Source organism: Sorghum bicolor, chromosome 6, assembly GCF_000003195.3.
Source record: "Sorghum bicolor cultivar BTx623 chromosome 6, Sorghum_bicolor_NCBIv3, whole genome shotgun sequence".
NCBI lineage: Eukaryota > Viridiplantae > Streptophyta > Magnoliopsida > Poales > Poaceae > Sorghum > Sorghum bicolor.
In genome coordinates, this window is record NC_012875.2 from 56,742,042 (window position 1) to 56,765,778 (window position 23,737).

General features: G+C 43.7%; 4 protein-coding genes across 6 annotated transcripts; all 4 read left to right on the plus strand.

Moving 5' to 3' along the window:
- LOC8074729 (peroxisomal (S)-2-hydroxy-acid oxidase GLO3) lies at positions 160-4,516 on the plus strand. Of its 3 annotated transcripts, none has more exons than XM_002447073.2 (12): positions 160-317; positions 928-1,071; positions 1,993-2,117; positions 2,197-2,243; positions 2,339-2,416; positions 2,743-2,867; positions 2,971-3,037; positions 3,126-3,188; positions 3,363-3,432; positions 3,514-3,614; positions 3,792-3,896; positions 3,979-4,367. In XM_002447073.2, exons 1-12 carry the CDS (start codon positions 178-180, stop codon positions 4,159-4,161), a joined length of 1,248 nt encoding a protein of 415 aa, XP_002447118.2. In that variant the 5' UTR covers positions 160-177; the 3' UTR covers positions 4,162-4,367. The 3 variants fall into 3 exon arrangements, with proteins under 3 accessions (XP_002447118.2, XP_021318971.1, XP_021318972.1); XM_021463296.1 differs by having other exon boundaries at positions 186-317; positions 870-1,071; positions 3,979-4,516; XM_021463297.1 differs by having other exon boundaries at positions 246-317; positions 867-1,071; positions 3,979-4,516.
- On the plus strand, positions 5,211-8,994 carry LOC8066803 (peroxisomal (S)-2-hydroxy-acid oxidase GLO2). The gene is made up of 12 exons (XM_021463298.1): positions 5,211-6,009; positions 6,361-6,504; positions 6,938-7,062; positions 7,149-7,195; positions 7,270-7,347; positions 7,444-7,568; positions 7,668-7,734; positions 7,850-7,912; positions 8,029-8,098; positions 8,184-8,284; positions 8,379-8,483; positions 8,572-8,994. The coding sequence occupies exons 2-12, from the start codon at positions 6,365-6,367 to the stop codon at positions 8,752-8,754; spliced, it is 1,104 nt and encodes a 367-aa protein (XP_021318973.1). The 5' UTR covers positions 5,211-6,009; positions 6,361-6,364; the 3' UTR covers positions 8,755-8,994.
- Positions 9,486-12,304, plus strand: LOC8066804 (signal recognition particle 14 kDa protein). Its single transcript, XM_002447075.2, has 4 exons — positions 9,486-9,707; positions 9,901-9,994; positions 10,095-10,204; positions 11,822-12,304. The coding sequence occupies exons 1-4, from the start codon at positions 9,501-9,503 to the stop codon at positions 12,011-12,013; spliced, it is 603 nt and encodes a 200-aa protein (XP_002447120.2). The 5' UTR covers positions 9,486-9,500; the 3' UTR covers positions 12,014-12,304.
- On the plus strand, positions 14,413-17,669 carry LOC8066805 (aminomethyltransferase, mitochondrial). Its single transcript, XM_002447076.2, has 3 exons — positions 14,413-15,159; positions 16,412-16,530; positions 16,995-17,669. Exons 1-3 carry the CDS (start codon positions 14,602-14,604, stop codon positions 17,539-17,541), a joined length of 1,224 nt encoding a protein of 407 aa, XP_002447121.1. The 5' UTR covers positions 14,413-14,601; the 3' UTR covers positions 17,542-17,669.

The window sequence follows — 23,737 nt, forward strand, 5'->3', positions numbered from 1 at the left end:
ATCACTTTAGTAGCTAAACTTTCAAACACACTGACTAAAAAGAAGCTAAAATAGAAAAAAAAGCTAAAATAGTTTAATCACATTAGTCACCTAAGAATAGCTAAAATAATTTTAGCTGACTAAAGTTTAGAAAGAGAATCAAACAGGCACTAAGCCTCACGGGCGCACAACAACACAATGACACCATCTGATCTGACTGAGTGTTTAAATACCCACACGGGCACACCACGAGACCCCTGCTCCAATCCACCACTCCACTCCAAGTCACACGGGCAGCCGTCTCAGCCTCGCCCGACTCCGCTCCCCCTGTGCGTTCGGTGAGTTCTCTACTGATCCATCCTCCCCTGAAAATCTTCGCATCGCATCTGAATGTTTAATCCGTAATTCGTTCCCCCGGTCCGGCTGGTTCTTCTTGTAATCAATTCGTGTTCAGTGAGTTCTCTACTGATCCTCTCCCCTGCAAATCTTCTGCCGTGTGATTCTGAGCAAGGATCGGGGTAATCGTTCGTCTCGGTAGCTGGAATCAATTGGATCGATTCGCGTCTTTTGTAGTGCTGATTTATGTGATGCCCGCTAGGCTATGAGAGAATGCCTGAAACTCTGCATGCACGAATCATTCTGATGTTGAGGTCTTGTTGCTTTGCCATGTTTTGATTTGTTTTCAGACAAGAGGAAATCTCTGCTTATATTGAAAGCATAGTCCATGTTTTCATTTTTTTTCTTAATCTTTATTGATTTCTCTGTGTAGAATTATACGGCAATCCCCACATGTTCTTGTTATTTCTCATCATCAGTCTCTACTCTCAAGAGAACACTATTATATCGTTCTGAATTCTGATGATGGAAAGTGGAACATGTGCTATTAGCAGATCAGAAGTTGTTTGAACTGCCGACGAACTGGAGCTAACTGTGAGATTGTTTGGCCAGAGACATGGAGCTGATCACAAATGTCACCGAGTATGAGAAGCTCGCCAAGGAGAAGCTGCCCAAGATGGTGTACGACTACTATGCCTCCGGCGCAGAAGATCAGTGGACGCTCAAGGAGAACAGGGAGGCCTTCTCCAGAATTCTGTAAGCCAAGCTACCTTCCAAAACAGTAGGTTTTAGCCGTATTCGATTGGTAGCACACCGCTGATTCAACTGTTCTTGTTTTTACTTACGTCAGCAGCTAATAATTCAATGAAAGTCAGGAACTTTATGGAAAACGTTCAGAACAAATATACAAGGATGACATATATTTTTTGATATCATGTTTTGCTTTCTATAAAAGCAGGGTTTATCTCTGTCAAAAAAATACATCTTTTTGATATCTGATAGAAACTGTCATGTATCAAGAAAAACCATATTGCTATCATTTTCAGTTTTCGAGAGTGTATAGGATAATGCATGAGGTGCCTCTCCAATCCTTGTGGAAAAATGTAATAGCTTCATGATAACAATTAGTCTGAGGTCACTCTGTCCAATTGTTTAGTCTAAGCGGATAAAATCACCTTTGATTAATAAAAGTAAATGGTAGCAAAGTGGACCAATCACATGGAGTAGAGGACAAGAGATCAGATGTGTCTTGTGACTTGTGGCCTGCATGGTCAAAAGAAGATGGCAACTTCATTAGAAACTCTCAGATACGACACATGACATTAGAAATGCATGGACATGTGCAGAATTACTTTCCTCATAGGTTTCAGCTCCTCGGTCATGCATCTCAACTCTGAATTTTCATACAGATGGCGTTGAGTGTATGGCATTTGGCATGTTGGTAGTAGACCTTAAATAGTTATCTACAAGACTTTTTGCTCATTAACTCTGTAACCATTCCCATGTGTAACAAGAGTAAGAATTAATTCATCCACAACACAAACACTGACATCAACTCAAGTTTTAGAAAAAGGAGACAGTGCATATGATAATCAGGAACGAAATGTACCAGTTCCTCTTGGCCTCCTTTGTTCTCTGAGAACCTCATTTTGTGCTTCCTTGTGGAAATGGTTACAGGTTTCGACCACGGGTACTGATTGACGTCTCCCGTATCGACATGGCCACAAACGTCCTGGGCTTCAACATTTCCATGCCTATCATGATCGCTCCTTCAGCCATGCAGAAAATGGCTCATCCTGATGGTTCAGACGAATGCTCAATTACGATTTTCTACTCATTTTTCAAAGTAAAGTTCTCATGGAGAAATTATGTGGAATGCAGGAGAGCTTGCTACGGCAAGAGCAGCAGCCTCTGCAGGAACAATAATGGTTTGAAAGATCACACTGCTTGTGGCACCTCAGTCATGAACTGAACACTAATCCATTGTGCTTATCCTATGTCTGGTCTTATGTTTTTTTTTCAGACACTGTCCTCATGGTCTACTTCCAGCGTTGACGAGGTCAACTCAGTTGGGCCAGGGATACGTTTCTTCCAGCTCTATGTATGCATTATCTGCATGAACTTGCAAGAATGCTTGTGCTCTGTTCATCATACTCAGGCCGTTTAGTTCAAAAAAATTTGTAAAGTTGACACTGTAGCACTTTCGTTTCTATTTGATAAAAATTGTCCAATCATGGACTAAGTAGGCTCAAAAGATTCGTCTCGTCAATTTCGACCAAACTGTGCAATTAGTTTTTATTTTCATCTATATTTAATACTCCATACATGCGTCTAAAGATTCGATGTGACGGAGAATCTGAAAAATTTTGCAAAATTTTGGGAACTAAACAAGGCCTGATCTTACCATGAACCATCTGTCTCCATCAGGTCTACAAGGACAGGAATATAGTACGGCAACTCGTGAAAAGGGCTGAAATGGCTGGCTTTAAGGCTATTGCACTCACTGTAGATACTCCAATACTTGGCCGCAGGGAAGCTGATATAAAAAACAGGTGCGAATCTAACTACTGAACCCAGTGTTCTGTACAGGATGAATGTTCATTGTTTCTATTAGGAGTCCAATACACGCTGCATATGCACTCTGAAACCGTGCAGATTCACCTTACCTCCACATCTGACGTTGAAAAACTTTGAAGCGCTGGATCTCGGCACGATGGACAAGGTTACCTGAAAACTGAGCTTGACTTAGGGCTATAAAAAATGCATCTATTTCTTCAGGTTTTCTTACCAAATATCTCTTGATGTGTCAGACAAACGACTCTGGACTTGCTTCCTATGTTGCTGGTCAAGTTGATCGCACTCTTTCCTGGAAGGTATTACCTGCACACCCTAGCTTCCTAGTTTCAGATAACAGCTAATCTGAAGTTTGACATAAATGGAAGATGCACTCACAAAAACACAAATGCAATAGTGTCTCACTTCTACTTGCATTCAAGTGTTATAGTATGTGGCAATAAAATGCTGATAAGTAGCAATGCAACAAACAGGACATCAAGTGGCTGCAGACAATTACCTCACTGCCAATCCTAGTGAAAGGAGTCGTGACAGCAGAAGACAGTAAGTGTTCAGTTTCAGACTTTCAGACTTTGAGGTGCAGCTTCAGTTTCGCATCAACATTAACACATATACGCAATGCAGCTAGACTTGCAATTGAATATGGCGCTGCTGGGATCATTGTGTCCAACCACGGCGCACGCCAGCTAGATTATGTTCCTGCAACTATCAGCTGCCTGGAAGAGGTACGCTAACCATCCTTCTGTATTCAGATTCAGAGCTTCAGTGGTTACGTTTTCCAGAAAAGAACAGACAGCTTCATTATGAATAGCCGAGTCTTCAGAAGAAGCTTGCTTGTGCTTCCTGGCTTTCCATCTTCCATGTCTGCTGAGGTTTTTACGCGAAGTGTCATGTGAATTCAGGTCGTCAGGGAAGCGAAAGGCCGGCTGCCGGTGTTCCTCGACGGCGGCGTTCGCCGTGGCACGGACGTGTTTAAGGCCCTTGCGTTGGGAGCTTCAGGAGTATTCGTAAGGACGACACGCGACTGCCTGCTAACCTGTTATTTCGTTCAAGCTCGAAGACACCTGACACTGTTGCTTGGTGCTGCAGATCGGCCGGCCGGTGTTGTTCTCGCTGGCAGTGGACGGCGAGGCCGGCGTGCGGAAGGTGCTGCAGATGCTGAGGGACGAGCTGGAGCTCACCATGGCGCTCAGCGGCTGCACGTCGCTGAGGGAGATCACCCGCGCCCACGTCATCACCGACAGCGACAGGATCGGCCGCTCGCGGCTGTAGCTGTAGAATGCACAGTTCAGCTCGGCATGTTGGTCTCGACTGAACTATCCACTGTCCTGATTCAAGATACCGCTATTTGTAGCTGTTGTGCTCTCATTTTACGTTAGGCAAATAAGGAAGCTGCATATGTGTCAATGTGTGTGTGCCTGTTGATGACGTTTGTTTGCACAATTGCACCGCAGTCGTAGTTGCCAGTGTTGATCACTTGATTGGCGTTGCTGGTTGGTTTGGGTTCTCGACACATGGAAAGGAGTTTATGAGATTTTGGGTCGGTTTAGTATACTAACCCATCAATCTCGTATAAAGTTATAATCTTATAAGAGTCATAAATTGGTCGAAAAAATCTTAGAAGTCATAAGTATCGGATGTTATGAGTTATGACTCCCTCCATTGGAATGATAATCATATTTTCAATAGAAAAAATTAGTATTAAAATTTTCTAACTCTTAATTTATGTTATAATATGTTGCCATTTGTCAAAGCCAAAAATCAATATCATTCTAGAGTCACCTCGAAAACAATCTACTTATAGATTCAAATAAAAAAGGGTCAATTATGCAACTGCCCCTATTCTGAAGTCCAATTGCTCGTTTGCTCCTATTTTTTAAACTTTGCTCGTTTGCTTCTGTTTTTTTTAAACCGAAAGTTCTAGTTGTCCCTGTCTGAAAGGACTAAAATGCCCTCGACGTCCTCGCAGCTGTCACTCTTGGCGAGCCGTGTCCACCGTGCGCGGATAGGCCGGCCCGACGGTGCGCGTGGCCGCCCGCCTGCTGTGACGGCGCGTGTGGCCCCCGCCTCCAGCGACGGCGTGCGCGGCCGCCCGCCTCCAGCGACGGCGCGTGCGGCCCCCGCCTCGCGCGAAGGAGCGTGCGGCCCCCACCTCCCGCGATGGCATGCTCGCCTGCTGTGACGGCGCGTGCGGCCCCTGCCTCCCGCGACGGTGTGCGCGGCCGCCCACCAACAGCGACGGCGCCCGTGGCGGCGCGTGCGGCCCCTGCCTCCTGCGCCGGTGCTCGCCCCCCGCGTCTCGTGACGGCGTGCTCGCCTGCTCGGTGTCGGCGGCCGCCCGCTTGACCTAGCGTCGCCGGTGCCTTGGGATGGAGAGAGACGAGAAGAGAGAATGGGTGGTGTGATGTCTGTTTAGGATAAGTGTAGTCTTTTTTCTTTTTTCTTCTTTTACAAACATCTCCCAACTGAACTCACGGCCGGCATCGCATCGATTTTCCTCGCCAGATGCCCGGAGCCGGTCCGCGTCATGCCGAAGCGTCTCATCCAACTAGGCGCCTAGTAGTTCTCAGTCCATCGCTATCACAACCAACAGCTTCATCGCCTACTGGGCACTGGCTACTGCCGGGGGAAGGGATGGCGAACTCGTCCCCGATAGCTACAGCCTACAGCTACAGAACGTCGAATTCCATAGCCGATCCGAACAGCAGGTGCGAACAGTTTAGCCACGAATTTACTTCGAGCAGAAGTGCTCCTGTCTGATACTCGAATCGGAACGCATTATTCGCAGGAGATATTTTAGAAAACCCACTTGCACTGTCACTGTCGGTCACTGCTGATAGATCGGATATTCAGATACCAATCACATTATCTTCTCTTTGCATATGCACCCAGAGGGCGAAATTGGTTACCAAAAACCAAACACTTTCCAGCATATTATACATGCAAAGGGCGAATTGGTTACCAGTTACCAACACTTTCCAGCATATGCACGCAAAGGACGAAATTGATTACCAAATCAAACAGTTTCCAGTCCCAGCGGTAGGAACAGACCGTCACCAGCCAAAGGATAATCCATTCCCTCACACAGGCACAAACGCTGAACCTGCTCTCCGCAGTCTAGTAAGTCCTCTTGTTGGTCCCTCCTGCAAGGCTTTGTTGTTAGTGCTGTTTCTCCCCATCTTAATTTGATTGGATCTGTGTCGATTTATTGAAAAGATGCATGATGTTTGACTTCCATTTCAGTTCATCATACTGTGGAGTTTGTTTTGATTTGTAGCTTAGCACTGATATTTCGTCTTATCTTATATATTGTTTCGATCGTCTCACATGTTTCCTCAGTTTGCTTCAGTGCAGTTCATGAATTGCCTTCATCCTTTGCTCGTGTTGTTTTTGCCCCCTTCTTGACAGATATATGTCAACCACGAAACAATTTTTTTTCTGACCTTCTGAATTTCCCCCAAATTTGGGCAGGGAGATGGCGTTGATCACGAATCTCTCTGACTATGAGGAGCTTGCGAGGCAGAAGCTGCCTAAGATGGTTTATGACTTCTATGCCGGGGGTGCAGAAGACCAGTGGACGCTCAAGGAGAATAAGGAGGCATTCTCCAAGATTTTGTAAGCTATCTTCCAGATTATTAGGTCTTAGCTGTGTTTATAAGCTCAACTGATTGACCTACATCACTTCATCCACTTGTGAACTTTTTGGATTTTGTTTTAGGTTTTCAAAAGACGTTTTGTAGCCTTAACATTTGAGATCTGAACTGTAGCGTAAAATGCAAAGAAACTGACAAACATTTTTGCCTAGTTTGAAGAACCGCAAGCATGCAAGTTTATCTTTAGTGAATACAAACATGTTCTCCTATTCTTATTTCTTTTGCAGAAAATATATGAGTCATGAAATGTCGCTTACATTTGTTTATCTTCTTTATTCAGTACAATCCAATTAAATTGTTCAAGTTTTGCTCTTTTGTGTTTGATCCAAATTAGAATCAAGAAAAGAAAGGAGATATTGAGAACCTCATTGTGTCCATCTAATGAACGGTATTAGGTTTCGACCACGGGTGCTGATTGATGTGTCTCGTATTGACATGTCTACGAGTATACTGGGTTACAAAATTTCCATGCCTATTATGGTGGCTCCCACTGCTTTGCACAAACTGGCCCACCGAGAAGGTTCTATCTTGTTATAATTCACCTTTCTTCCTCTTTTGGCAACATTAAAAGGAAAGTTCTTTTACGGAGGTTCATCTGAAATGCAGGAGAGGTTGCTTCTGCCCAGGCAACAGCTGCTGCAGGAACTATAATGGTTTGCAAGATTGCACCTTTTTATTGGCTAAGTGATGACTCACATATTAATTCCTTTACTGGTTACATTTTCAGACATTGTCTTCATGGTCATCTTGCAGCATTGAGGAAGTTAACTCAAGTGCACCAGGACTCCGTTTCTTCCAACTTTCAGTATGAAGTTCACGCTCATCATTACATATTTACATTCTTACCTTTTTCCCTGCTTGATTTGATCTTTCCTCTGTTTACTGTCATTGCCATATTTAGGTATTCAAGGACAGGGATATTGTGCAACAACTTGTCAGAAGGGCTGAAAATGCTGGCTATAAGGCAATTGCTGTCACAGTCGATGCTCCACGGCTTGGTCGCAGGGAAGCTGATGTTAGGAACAGGTCTGCATCTTGAATATATACAATGTAGTTTAAGCAGGAGTTCTGTATCTGAGCAATAAATACTTTACAGCTAATTATGTATTGCTCTATGTGTTATAGATTCACACTGCCTGAAAATGTGGTATTGAAGTGCTTTGAAGGACTGGATCTCAGCAAGATCGACAAGGTTGACTGAAAACTGAGATCGTCCAGTTACATGGTGTTGAAATTGAGATGTATATAGTTGATTTCATTTTTATTTTATTTTCACAACAACTGTTTTGTGATATTTGATTTTTCAGACTAATGCTTTAGGCCTTGCTGCATATGTCACTAGCCAGATTGACAGCTCTCTTTCTTGGAAGGTAGGATTTGCAACATGCTAATGTTAATTGCTATGAATGACTTCAACCATCCGAGGACAGTGACATATCTCATGTATATACCTCAGTGAAAATGAACTATCAACATGGCAGTGCAGGATATCAAGTGGCTACAGACGATTACCCGGTTGCCTATCTTAGTGAAAGGAGTCATAACAGCAGAAGATGGTAAGTATTTGGTTTTCAGTTATTTTTTTAATGCTACACCACTCAACCAGATCTATGATCCCATAAAACATTTGCAAATTTGCAGCTCGACTTGCTATTGAATGCGGTGTTGCCGGCATTATTATGTCTAACCACGGGGGCCGCCAGCTAGACTATCTTCCTGCAACCATCAGCTGCCTGGAAGAGGTATGCAAATCAATCACAGGCACGTTTGCACAGCTGCCAAGGATATCTCTGGTCATGTCTTGATGCTAACTTTCCTTGGCAAGGAAAATTTCAGGTTGTAAGAGAAGCAAAGGGTCGTGTGCCTGTGTTCCTTGACAGCGGCATCCGCCGTGGCACTGACGTGTTCAAGGCCTTGGCACTGGGAGCCTCAGGAGTATTTGTAAGTCTGCTGCTGGATTACTCTGACTGAACGCATGAACATTTGTTGACATGTACTGCATCATGCGTTCGTGTTTGTCCTCTGTCAGATTGGAAGGCCTGTACTGTTCGCCCTTGCTGTAGACGGCAAGGCAGGGGTGAGGAATGCACTGCAAATGCTGAGGGATGAGCTCGAGATCACCATGGCGCTGAGCGGTTGCACGTCGCTGAAAGATATCACCCGCGATCATGTTATCACTGAGAGCGACATGATCCGTCGCTCTCGGATGTAGAGGCTTTGATTCGTTTGCTGTTGTGCAGCACTGAAAGTCTGTTGCCCTGGCATGACTGTCTTGGCCCATCGGATTGGTTTTTACCTCTTGGCCCATGCGCTACTAGGTTCATTTGGGCTTTTTCTCACTTCTCTGCATCTACCATTCAGACTATTGACCCATCAAGCCTTGAGGGCTTACAATTTCAAAGGCTGACCCAAATGAAGACATGCCGGTCACTCTATGACTTCATCATTTTCAGCCTAATTTTGCTCAGCTGTGCTTGATAATATATGCTTCAACAAGTCATAAAATTGCATATCAAACAGGTCGAGTTTTGACACCGGCCAAATGACTGATATAGGGCGCAGGAATGGTATTAATTTGGTTGAGCGGAGAAACCTTGTTCACCGTCGACAAAAACATTTGAGACATAAAAAGTCATAGTTTCTGAATAATGCATTCAAATGAAATTATGATTGCACCATTGTGTTTCTTATGATAAAATATTAAAAACAACATCCCTGGTTTGATGCATTTTGGATTATATTTTCTTAGATAATATTTTGTAATGAAGCAAAATTTTTATTGAGTCAAACAATGTCCTTGGTTTACAGCTTTATGGAACACCCGTTCCAATATTTAAGAAAAAAAATTCTAGGCTTAGATCCAATAGAAAAATGTTTCACGGTTCATGAGAAAAAGGTTCCACCTTAAGAAACAAGAAAGAAAAATAAGATAAAGCTGTAAAGAATTTGTTTGAAACAATGAACGGGCCCATATTTCTAGGCCCGTTCGTTTCCGCTGGCCTCGGCCGAACAGCCCTCCGACTGGGCTATATCCGTTCTCCCGGCGTGCTCCGTTCGTCTCCTCTCTCAGCGCGACGACTACCTCGCTACAGCCGACGCCGCCGTCGCCGCCCTACGGCCCAGATCTTCGTCGGTCTCTTCTCCGGCAACGAGCACCCGAAGATGGTATGCCCGCCCCTTCTCTTCGCGAAACCGAGCAGCACCCAAAGCCTAACCTAAGCTATTTTTCAATTTGTAATCGGACCTGATCTAATCGCAAGCGCATACATGAATTATGCTATGCCTACTAACTTCGATTGTTTTGCGAAACAGTTATCCTTTGTTGGGTCCGCCCCCTGATCTGTGTGGCTTTGTTCAGGTGGTCCTGCAACCAGATCGGTTCCTGAGCGATCTGACGAGCATGTACGAGCGGAGCACGGAGAAGGGATCCGTGTGGGTCACCATGAAGCGATGTGAGTGATCTCTCTACTGCGTGTTGATTTGCTGATTGGAGCGGCTGAGAAGTTGAGGTCTGACCTGATGCGGCGTTGTTGTTATTTTTTTGGGGGGCAGCGACTCTGAAGAGCAAGGCACAGTTGCAGAAGATGGAGAAGAAGGGGCAGGAGGTTGAGCACAGGTGCCTCGTCCGCGCCTCTGATGGCAAGAAGAGCATCTCTACCTCGGTACTGTGACTATCCTTGTGCTGCTGCTGGGATTAGTTTTGGATAAGATTGCTGGTGTTGTGCATACTTTGTAGTGGTGATTGGTCAGCAGTTTGCTAGAATATTCATTGCTGATTATGTGCATTCGGTTGCTATGAGTATGAATTTAGGATCAGACATTTCCTTATGTATTTGCTGTATGCTAAAACATCATGGTCACTGATTATGGACTCGCAGTGGTAGGGTGTGCCATTCTGTGTTCTCTCATAGGGAATGTATATGGATGTAGAAAAAGTAGATGGAAACCCTAGAAGCTTAGTAAATCGAAACAGTGTCCTCAATATCTAGAAATCATGTGAGACTAGTGGAGTGAGTCAGGGCCATGGCCACATGGGGTAGAGCATATAGCTTCAGCAGTATGTGGAGCTTCAGCATTCTAGCATGATGGTAAGTAGAGAGAAACTATAGAAATCGTCTTGTACTGGAATCCATAGGATATCATTGCTAATAATATATATTATTTATACATTAGTGTTTTTTGAGTTGTAATTTATTAACAACGGAATAGCATAAACATAATTTGGTTTCTATTGTTGTAATTCTTGCAAACTTTGGTGCATGACACGAGCAAGCAATATGCTTAACATTCAGCTAGTTTGTTAATCTAAAAGAAATGTTTATGGTTACCACATATGCTTAGCAATTGTATCTGTTGTAGTTCCTAGGTTTGTGAATCCCTTTCAAGTATTGCATCTTTTCATGCCCTCACCAAGTCTTTCTTTCATCAATTGTGGAGAACTTGAGATATCTCACTTATAAGCATCAAATGTGTAAAGAATGAGAGTCATTTACTTGCTCTGTTTAATTTGTAATTGCATTTAACAGTGATGACGCTCATTGGTTTCTACATTTTAGCTGTTGGTGAAATCCTTTATCAAGGTTATATGTTAACTTTTCACCTCAAAAACAGTGAGGAATGCAACTTTTTTTATGTGTGTATAATAATATTCCTAAACAGTCAGTTTGGACACCTTTCCAGTTACAGACAGGCATGACATGTTTAGAGTTCCTATTCCTCTTCTAAATAAGTAATTTCCTTGAACTTGTATTTAACGATGTGATGATATAAACTATTCCATATCTAAGGATAAAAATATTGGTACTTTGCATAAAAATATTGGAGGATATTTGTGAACTCCATGTCCACATAAAAACTCACAAGCAATATTAGTAACTTTGCATTTTCTTCATCATGGAACTGTGACTGCAAGGCAAATTGTATTCTGGTAACACAGATTAAGTATGTGATTAGTTTTCAAATATTGTGCACATTACTTGTCTCAAATTTGTGCATAGCCAAATTATTCATCTTCTTGACCAAATGCTTCACTAGAGATTGATAAGCCTGCTAGTGTTATATTTACTTAGATGTTGACATTGGTATTTTTCATTCAATGTCTTCCAAGGTGAGCACTCATTTGCAATTTCTTTTGTTGTTGTTATGATTCATGAGAAATTCACTGCTCCGTAAACAGTATTCCAGCTTGTTGGAACTCTATGTTTACTCTCAGGTCTTTTGCATGGTTCATGGAATGAATTCACAAAACTTACTGTAATTCAACTTCTGATATCCTCCAGGTCTCTCTAAAGGAGTACGCAAAGTTCCAAGCTTCATACGCAACAGTCCTTAAGGCCCATATGCATGCTCTGAAGAAAAGGGAGAGGAAAGACAAGAAGAAGGCTGCAGATGCTGAGAAGGCAGTTGAGACCGCACCCAAGAAGCAGCAGAAGAAAGCATCTTCAAAGAAATCTTCGGGGTCCAAGTCATAAGACGCTCGCAGAACTCACTGTGTGTCTACTGCTAGACTAATCAGAGTGTCGTGAAGTTTTTCGTATCTGGTTTTTATCCAAATTCGTGTCTGGGAGATGAAAGCCTGTGAATACACCTATATAGAGCCGTGCCATCGATACTAGCATTTTTGAACCAGAGTTTTGAGGTGAATGTGAGGCGCTGTGGTGTCCTGATTGACATTAACGAAGATACATAAGTTTTGAACTTTTAGGTGCTGTTTGGTTGCATATAAAGGTAAAGGCCTTCTGAACTTTTAGTGCTGTTTGGTAGAGAATATCTTCGTCGGTTGAATGGGAAGGGAATCAATGATTGCATGTTGTGTTTGGTTCACCCTTGGTAACAGGGTGGATGCGAGTGCAAATGCACAATCGGTTGCTGCTCAGATCGGGCGTAATCTACTTACTGAAGCATGGGATGATGGGATTGATTATCCTATGCATGTCGGATCCTATCGATAGTTAAGCAAATCCCATTGATGGTGAAGCAAACAGAAAATGATATATGCTTCACCATTAATTCACTGTGATTGGATAACGTCAAAAAAAAAGCTTGAATCAAATGACATCTAAAGACCTTATCGTCGAAATCTGGTGCAATTTGCAAGGCTCATTGGTACTGAACTACTGATAGAATAAGGTATGGACCTTATAATTTTTAAGTCTGTGAATATACTTATATAGAGCCGTGCGCCGGTAATACTCTCTTCGTTCCAAATAAATTGTAAGTTGCTTTATCTTTTTTATTATAAAATAATATATCTAAATACGTACAATTTGGAACGGAGGGAGTAATATTTTTTAAGCAGAGTTTCCAGGTGAAGGTGAGCCGGTGTGTTTTCTTGACTAGCATCAACAAAATAGACATGAGTTTTGTACTTTTAGATCCGTATCGAATGCTGGGTCTTGTTTAGTTCTAAAAAAAATTACAAAATAGATACTGTAGCACTTTCGTTTGTATTTGACAAATATTGTCTAATCATAGACTAAATAGGTTAAGAAGATTCGTCTCGTAAATTATAAGTACACTGTGCAATTAGTTATTCTTTTATCTATATTTAATATTCTATGGATGTGCCGCAAAGATTCAATGTGACGAAAAATCTGAAAAATTCTACAAATTCTTTTTAGAACTAAACAAGGCCCTCATTGGTACTGGCAATTCGGTATGGGGGTATTATTTCGAGTTTGCAGTTAGTGTAGCGCTGCCGAATCTGGTACAAAACAACCAAAACGCCTTGTAATTTAGAACAAATGGTGTATAAGGCTATGCTTATCTATTGCTTTTCTGCTTACACTTAACTGTCTGCGAAAGGGTTATGTCGCGATTGAGATTCCCACAATCCCATATGGTAGTGGTCGTCAGAATATAATTTCTATATAGGCCTTGTTTAGATGCGAATTTTTTTTGGATTTCGCTACTGTAGCACTTTTGTTTGTTTATGGCAAATATTGTCCAATTATAAACTAACTAGGATCGAAAGATTCGTCTCGTGATTTACAGGTAAACTGTGCAATTAGTTTTTATTTTTGTCTATATTTAATGCTTTATGTATGTACCGAAAGATTCGATATGAGTGAAAATCTTGAAATTTTTTTAGTTTTTGGGGTAAACGCCATAGTTTCAGGATGCGTCGATCGGTGCATAAACTCACGAGGACCCGAGGCCGGACGCTGACATCCGTTTATCCCTATGGCAAACATATGAGCCTGTGGCTTCCTTTCCTGGTCTCTTTCAGGCACTGTAGTTGGTGAAATGAAAAATTTTTAGCCACTGTAGCACTTTCGTTTGTTTGTGATAAATATTGTTCAATTATAAACTAACTAGGCTTAAAAGATTCATCTCGTGATTTACAGGCAAATTGTATAATTAGGCTTTGTTTTTTACTATATTTAGTGCTCTATACATATGCCGCAAGATTCGATGTGATGAGAAATCTTAAAAGGTTTTTGGTTTTTGGGTCAACTAAACAAAGCCTCAGTCGTTCTGTCACCAGCCCACCATATCTCAAAGTGTCTGAACTCTCAAGTTCTCTACAAGAAATGCATAGCAACGAAAACTTTGGTGTATACCACATGCATTGTATTTTTTAATAGAGTTTTCTCAGCGCAGTAAGAAACATCTTTCAATGGATTTGGTTAGAATCGCCCGAATGCGACGATATCACAATTTGTCAGCCATTAAACATTCTTATGTGCTGCCAAATCAGCAATGCTGTGCTGAAGAATCTTTCATTTGTTTTATTTACAGGACCACAACTCGACTGAATGTCTGAATCGCAGCAATCTTTTTATCCCGATCCGAACCCCAAAGCGTGGATGGAAACAAAACCCTGCAGTTCTGCAGCGAGTGGGTGAGGTTTGGTGAGTCGAGGAGCTGTCACGATCCACCACCAAACCGGACTTCTGCACTGATCACTCACTGATCCGTCATCACCACTAAACCTGCTGCTGCCTTTTGCTACGAGCGCGCGCACCACCAGTCCACCACCCACCACACCCGACCGATCCCGATCTCACCGAACCCCCCCGCCACCTGCCTGCCGTGCCGGGGCTCGCCGCTCGCCACGATGAGGGGCCTCCTCGCGTGCGCCAGTACCCTCGCCCGCCGCGCCACCGCGCCCGCGCGCGTCCGCCACCTGGCGGGCGCGGCGGAGGCGGCGGAGGCCGAGCTCAAGAAGACGGCGCTGTACGACTTCCACGTCGCGCACGGCGGCAAGATGGTGCCGTTCGCCGGCTGGAGCATGCCCATCCAGTACAGGGACTCCATCATGGACTCCACCGTCAACTGCCGCGCCAACGGCGGGCTCTTCGACGTGGCCCACATGTGCGGCCTCAGCCTCAGGGGCCGCGACGCCATCCCGTTCCTCGAGTCCCTCGTCATCGCCGACGTCGCCGCGCTCAGGGACGGCACCGGCACGCTCACCGTCTTCACCAACGACAAGGGCGGCGCCATCGACGACTCCGTCGTCACCAAGGTCACCGACCACCACATCTACCTCGTCGTCAACGCCGGGTGCAGGGACAAGGACCTCGCCCACATCGAGGAGCACATGGAGGCGTTCAATAAGAAGGGCGGAGACGTCAAGTGGCACATCCACGACGAGCGGTCGCTGCTCGCATTGCAGGTCACTGCCGTTTCTTTCCCCCCTCTTGGCCTGCACCTGCGCCCGTTCATGCTCTGATTCAGTTGATGACGCGACGGGTATATGTACTGGTTTTTAGGATTATATTGGGGAATGGAGGTTTTAGGATATGGAGATATGCTCACGATAGAATGACGACAGGCCAAGTGATTCTTGTCGTTTGAAGGGGAAAAAAAAAGAAGATTTCAAATGTGCAGCAGGATCACTAGATAGATGGAGAGGCTTATTTGATTCATTGCAGTTTAGTTCTAGTATATCAGTGACTGCAATTGGAATTTCTGACTGAATGTAGATTGTTCCCCGAAAGATGGTTTTTTTTTTTTCAGTTTTTAGGAATTTTTCAGTATGTACCCAGTGATTCTATGCACTATGAGTGCTAGGATAGTGCATAGTGTTTGCAGTTTGTCAGGGAATTCTGTGATAGCCTGTTGTGTTTGAAATTTGTGTCAAAACTTTGTGTGATGACTACTTTTAGAAAAACGATTGTGTTTGGTGGCATGGCAGTAGTTCAGTACAAAGACCAGAAGTTTGATCTTGATGTATATTGATAGTAAAACATTAATTTTTGTGATGTTATGTATCTGGTGGGTTTCTTTACAATTGTTAACGATGATTTTCAGGTTGATGAATCATAAGAGAGACATCAATGCCATTTAGTTGTATCCACTAGTTGATTTAGGTATCAAGCAATAGTAGCTAAATCAAATCTTGATTACTTTAGAGTGCCATCTGGGCTTCAATGGATTGGTTTATCTTAGATAGCAGTTGAGCAGGTCTGAATTTCCTTTTCTTGGTGGGTGGAAGTAAAGCTTCCTCCATGGTCTTGCTTTTGTGGTTAAGAAATGCTTGGTGTTGATTGTCAAAACATTCAATTCCAGTGTCCTATGAAATTGTTAATGCAACACATGGAACCTGGTTCCTGGTGAACCGTTTTTTCAACCTGATTCATGGTTCAAAAATCTTCATGGGGTAGGTAGCTAATTGTAAACACTGCTAATCATGGAAAGAATTGATCTGCGTGATGTGTATATGTTTTTCATGTTTAATTGCTTTGGAAGCACCAAAGCAGTCTTCCAAATATGTACTCTCCATAAGCGTAATTAATATCATCTCACAGAAGCGTTCAACTTTCACTCTAACGGCAAGTAGAAAGTTCATTTCTCGAGTTCCGTTGTGTACCATTTTCCAAGTTCATAAAAAGTCAGAGTTATAGCTTGTTCCTTGACATAAGCAGGGTCCTCTTGCTGCACCAACTCTCCAGTTGCTGACGAAAGAAGATTTGAGCAAAATGTACTTCAGTGACTTCAAGCTGATTGACATCAATGGATATTCATGCTTCCTCACGAGAACTGGGTATTACTTTGATGCTTTACTTCCATTATTTAAAAAACCCACACCTCATATGATTCTTATCCTTTCAACTAGACAAAACCCTTAACAACCTAATTACTATCTTCCTCGCATAGATTTCCCATCGCTTTTCCATAATACCTAAATAAATCTGTATCATTTCTATTTGTTCCAGCATGCCAAATTGACGTACTTTGGTAGCAATTTCGCAACCACCTGTAGGGCAGTAGATCGAATACAATACTATCTTATATTAATTTTTTTTTAATATTGTTCAGTGTAGGATTTTACATCCACTACTATGTGAATTCCACATTTATTAGCATAGCTGTTCTTTTTCATCTTTCCAACATCAGTAGTTTATATCTTTTGGATGGTGACGAGTTGATGTAAACATTCCTATATTTGTTTCAGAAGAATTGAACGTAGTTTCAGTATTGTAAGGATTGCCTTATTTCTTATTTCAGTTACACCGGCGAAGATGGTTTTGAAATCTCTGTTCCATCAGAGAATGCAGTTGATCTTGCAAAGGCCATCCTAGAGAAATCCGAAGGCAAGGTGCGGTTGACTGGCTTGGGTGCCCGTGACAGTCTCCGCCTAGAGGCAGGCCTCTGCCTGTACGGCAACGACATGGAGCAGCACATCACGCCAGTTGAAGCCGGCCTCTCATGGGCAATTGGAAAGAGGAGGAAATCGGAAGGCGGTTTCCTGGGTGCAGATGTGATCCTAAAGCAGCTTCAGGAAGGCCCAAAGATCAGGCGTGTCGGCATGATCACGCAAGGGCCGCCTGCACGGAGCCACAGCGAGCTTGTGAGCAGCTCCGGGGAGAGCATCGGCGAGGTGACCAGCGGAGGGTTCAGCCCGTGCCTGAAGAAGAACATCGCTATGGGCTACGTGAAATCAGGAATGCACAAGGCTGGGACAGAATTCAAGGTGGTTGTTCGTGGGAAATCCTACGACGCTGTGGTCACCAAGATGCCGTTCGTGCCCACCAAGTACTACAGGCCCTCGTAGATTGTACAAATGGGACGCTTTGCATTTCTCTTGTTGCGGCTTGTCCTTGACAGGTTGTTTAAGCCTGCAACTGTAACTTGACATTTTATCTATGCCTGCCTAATAATGCCTTGTTTCCCAAAAACAAAGCATGTGCCTGTGTGAAGAATTGAATCTTGCTGGGTGAGTGGGTGTTGCATCCTCCGATCATAGTTGTTGATCGGATCACGGGCTGGAAAGTCCAGTTGGGCCACAATATTAGGACCCAAGTGGAAGTTGCCACTACAAGCTCTCTGCTCACCCTGAACCACGCCACCCACATGTTCCTTGCCTGTATATATATATATATCTTGAATTCTAATTTTCCGCCAGACGAAAATTTCAATTATTATGTCCGGTCCTGTAGAGTAGAGCTAGCCTTGAACCAGTTTTACTGAGGCCCTGATCCGATCCTCGCTTCCCTGCCAACTTATGCTTTGTGTCTGCCTGTCTGGCACCTCGTCTGCATCTTGAATTCTAATTTCCAAACGCCGCATGCAGTTTTATCTGAATGTGAACATATTCTATCTTGCAGCGCTGCCACATGCATGTGTACTTGCAGGATGCAGCTTTGGATCCTCGATCTCATACCACTCACTCCTAAACCCCTGATCTCTGAGCTCGTTGCCTCATGCATGCCAGCCAAAGGAGCATGATTACCTTCGATCTTCTTGTATTGGATATACTAACCGAACAAACCTTTTTTTTAAAAAAAAAAAGCCTGATAACCTATATTGACATTGAACCTGAAACTAGGTTGTGACGCATATGGCTGGGTGAAAAAGAAATCAGCGAACAACACTTTCAACAGTGCTCGCTTGAGCTTGTTTGCCAAATCTGTCGGTCATTCAATATTGTTTTTCTCATAACAAATCAGCGAATAGTACTTTTAGTCATGACTTTTCATCCAAACGAATAGCCTCTATGTATAGCGCGGCAGTTTCCCGCGGCCAATAATTGTTCGCTACTGCCGTTCAACGACCTTACCACCAGCATCATCTTCTGCCAGGACTGAAACGTCTCAAATGTCACCACCTACTGTGATTTCAAGTAGGAGTATATATGAACCCCACCACACCTACTGTGATTTCACAAGTTAGGGCCAGGGGCAGCTCATATGTCTCGCTCTTCTTCAAGTATGTACGTATCCGTGTCTCTTCTTACATAAAGATAGGCGTTGTCCTCCTGGGTCCTGGCTATTCTCGGAGAAATTAAGAGTATCGAATATTTGTAGCACAGTACTACGGCATTATATTCTACCTGCACCTACCTATTTATATATAGCACAATATAATGCTCATTTCATTTGTAATAATATACATTGGCAGTAGTCTCGTACCTGCCTATTCGTTCAAAAATCATATAGTACCATGCAGGTGTTAACAAACTTATTAATGTGCTTTTCAAAGAGATTATTGCAATGCCAATACGCAATCAGAATCTGCGTTGCAAGCCGATCTACGTCCGTGAAGGACCAGTACCTCTTCTTAGGTGACCAGGCACTCATGAAGACACATCTTCCTCGGTCCCCAAAACAGCAGAGCTAGCTGAGGCACGTCACTCACACAATGCAATGTGGAAGTACACTAGGACATACGAAATTTTATCACTTGCAGACTTCCTCTCCAAAAAAACAAACAATAATGCAGAGATAGATAAACAAGAGGTCCATGGTTTCTTGTTACACTACTGGGGATCGAAACAAGAGTGTCTTTCTGCCGATCGATAATGAAAAAGGTCAGGAAAGCAGATTGCAGAAATATGAAAGCTTGCTCCAACTGTCCATTCGAGATGCTCTTTCTGCACTCCGCAGACTGCAAGCACCCTTTCAAGCTACGCTCTTTAATCTTTATGACTGGCAGTGTAGCAGCAGTATAGATCGGTCGTCGCCGGCGTCTCCCTTGTGCATGTTCATGATCAGCTTTCGGTTTTGCAGAAACTGCCCATATGCTGTAGTAGCTAGCAACAAACGATGGCAATATGCATGCATCCTTTTGTCTCTCTACACATAATGTATACGGAGTATCTCTGTGCTGCTCTTTGAAAACAGCATGCTACATTGAGCATGAACTGTCGTTGATGTAGTACAAGCTATATCTAGCGTTTTTTTTCTGCGCACTTTAGCTATATGTATGCAAAGAAAAGCAAGGGAAAAGTATATGGAGATTGGAGAAATTATGATGTAGGGCTAAATCTCATGAAAGAGAGGGAAACTTTATCAGAGCTAATTCTACACGTACGTAGTAAATATTAAGTTGTGAAACTGTCATCGTCCTATCTTCAGCTTTAGAATCTAGTCAGGAATACTCTTGACTCCCAGCAGCCGCCTATAATGCTAACTACAAAAATGATGCACCATAAAGATGATATATAATAAGGATTAAGGGTGAGAAAAGGTGCAAAAGTGTCGACGCAGCTTTACAAAGAATCATGCTAAATATACAGTGTCTTCGCCTGAGGAATGCTATGTAAATCATCATATTTCACAGATATAATTTGCTATGATTATCCATTATAAAATAACGCAAAGAACTCCGTCACACGACGAAGTTCCAACAGCAGAAAACTTGCAGATACGAGGATCGATGATGCAACGTGTGCAAGCATGAAATGATGAAGAATTAATGACATTAACACAGATAGAAGCGAAGGATGGGCATTACACAAAGCATCAGAATGGGTTAGTATATATCATTAACAGAAACGCACGTGCAGGAGAAATGAGTGTGCTTTGCGAGATTTTCCACAAACTCCAGCATGAAGTTGTTAAGAACAACCCCACAAACACACCCCCAAAAATCACGAGAGGATGTGATGATTCAGGGCACGTAATTGACAAAATTTAAGAATGAGGATATATATGGGCAAATTAAAGCGAGGACGTGATATTGGCACGGCTCAATCAAAGAGTGGAGCCCCTGGGCTTTGGAGCGCAAGCTTTCTGATTGAACCGCGCCAATATCCCGTAGGTTTACTAGAGGATCGATGGATCGATCGGTAAATAAGCACAGATGATAGCATTCTTACCGCGTACGTACGTTGGAGAGATCAGCAGATATGGCAGCACAGCCGAATTGAAGGAGCGAGAGGAAGAAACCGCAATATGATCAAGCCATCATTTCGAAAGAGAATCGAAGAACACTAATAAGACGACGGCTAATTAACTTGCTCAATGAAGACAGCTGAGGAACAACAGTAGTACGTGAAGGCACACTCCCTTTTGTTTCATGCGGAGGAAGGTGAAAGAAGAAGGAGCGCAGGACGAAGGGAAGGCACGGGCTTCTTTAATAGGCCTTGTTGGAGGGCGATGCAAAGGAGAGCGAATGTGGGAGCGAGCGGGGCCGGGGCTGAGGGGGCAGGTCTCAATAAAAAGTTTGAATAGAGTTTAATTCTCATTAAATAAATAAACAACCAACTTAGCAAAAAAAATATGTTGACACGACATCATATAATAAATGGAGAGAGATAACAAAAGTTTTACGAGGTGGAATGAGTTTTATGACGATGAAACTAATATACAGTTCTACACATCTTCAACGTGTATATGAGTGTTGGAAACTAGAACATGAAACATTCACTGAGACTGACATTATAATGGAACTTGTCTAGTATTTAATTAAGTTTGAGTTTTCGACTCCGGGGCAATGCATGTTAACATGTGTAAGTGGTAGTTTGGTGCTTGTATGTTTTGAAGGATGTGATTAACATCCAAAGATGCATGGCTTTTGATTAAGAAGAAAAAAATATCTAAACTCGAATTTATGAGGACTCAAGACCAATGCATGCATCAAACTACACCTCCCATCTAACTTAGATAAGCTAGCTATCACCTCCTCCTTTTCCCATGTTTTCAAAAATAAAATAGGCTCTATTTGGATCTTTTTCCTATAGTGAGACTTTGAATTCTAGATAGCAAAATGTAGAATCTAGATTATGAATTCTAGATAGTGTGGGTCTGTTTGGAACGCAAGAATTTCGTAGGAATCACAGGAAGTTCAATTTCACATGAAAAATGCAGGAACAAGAAATTTCCTGCATTTGAAATAGACCCTCATTTCCATAGTGATTATTATGTTTGCATAGTGAAAATCTTCAAATAGTAGGTTTTGGCACATACTAGTTGGATTCTATAAACTCATTCTAGAGTTGTAAAGTTTCCATCTCGTTCTTATTTTTCTTAGGAGATCGATCCGAGGAGATGGCCGGCCGGGGAGCATGCAAGGCACGGTGTGGTACGCGTGTGACTGACGTTCATGGGTACATTGGATGCATCACGGATGCATGGAGGGACAGCAACGCCGAAGAATTGAAGCAGCCACAGTGCCTTACATAGAGGAGCAGACCTGCAGCGCTAGCTAGCCGGCCTACGTAGGTGTGTGGGTGCGTGGTGGTAGCGGCGATGGACGAGCGAGCCCGCGGAGGCGCCGCGAGTGAATGCGCCAACAACCCAACAAAGAGGAGGTTGGAGAATTGAAGTGGCACATTGAATTGAACAGACGACGCGCGGGGCCGGGGCCGATCGATCATCAGCAGGCAGGGCGAGACGAGATGCCTGGAGCGAGAGAGAGATGGAGACGGAGATGGACGTACTGGTGCATGCATGGAGCCGGCCGGGAGGCATTCAAGATGGATTCCCATAGCCGGCAGCGGCACAGACGAAGGCCGCGCGCGGTGAATGCGCTGCAGGAACACTTGCCATCACGCACGCACGTTGCTGCGGCATGGCATGGCATGGGATGGGATGTTTGCCTCTGCTTTGGCCGTCGCGTCGTCGTGTCCTCCTCTCTCTCTCTCTCTCTGCGGTCTGCCTCTACGTAGGAGTACGTTGGTTGTGCGCCATGCATGCATATGGTCATCGATCTCCGTCATGCATGTTGTTAATTTGGCTGTGTGGATGCGGCGACGGATCGGACAAGCGTGTGCGTTGCCTTGACGGAAACTAGTGATGACAACACAAGACCGGCCGGTGCCGCGACGCCGGCGGATCGGATGCGGTAAAGCCATGCTTCCAAGCAACCAGTTTGGCCTGGACGTTGCTGACGACGTACAGTGGCTCGATCGCCGGCTGCCGCATGCGGCAACCGTGTCGCATCGCAGGTGGCCCCGGCCCGGCTCCATCCCGTAGCAGCAGCAGTAACACGATGCATGTCTTTGGTCGATTGGACGTACGTGTAGCCGAGTGCCGAGTGCCGACTCGACTCCATCCAGTCATCCAGGCCGGGCATTTGCATTATAATATGGATCATATAATACTGTATGTCTTTTGATTGAGAGCTGGCTAGCGTCACGCAACATCACGGCTCACGGACGAGGCGTACAATGCCGTGAGAAAAAAAAATATGTTGCTTGTGCTTGGACGACCGGAATGTGCTTCCATTCAGTTGCGTGATTATTGCGTCTCCTACAAAATATATACAAATACTATACTCCTACCGATGAACAAATTAAACGATTTGCGTGCTAGTAGCTAGACTAGTAGTAGTAGCCGCGCGCGCACGCACATCACATGTGGAGCCTACGTGTTTCGTTTCGTAGTTGACATTCTGACAACACATTGCAAAGTCAGGAGACGGAGATACCCGTACAATTACTGCGTAGTACACTACGACGCTGGCCATGCATGCATGCACGGATGCACCCCGTGCAGGTGCAGCCGTGCACAAGCACAACGACGACACGAGAGAAAGCAGGTACGGTAGTACGCTACCTGTAGCTACTGGCTAGAAGCCTTGATCTCTGCATGCATGCAGCTCTATCGCGCTAGCTTAGGAATCAGAGGAGGATGGATCCGTCACTGCTCACTGCGTACCGCCGATCGATGATGGACGGACGATGATATCCATCTGTTTGCTCCTACCTCCTAATAATCGGACGAGTAAACTTCTTAGTTGCAAGTCTTAACTAACTGAACACACGGCGGCGGGTGAGTAAGTACATGTTACCCCTTGGCTATAAGATATTTTGATTTTTCTAGATATATAACTTTTATTATATAATTAGATATATATTGTGTCTAGATATACTAATAATAAAGTCAATGTATCTAATCTAAATCAAATAAAAAGATAAAACATCTTGTAATTTAATTTGAAACGAGGGAATACCTAACTTTCCCTATATAATTAGATTTACACTATTTTTCTCTCCAACTACTCAACGTAGCCTACTACATCATATC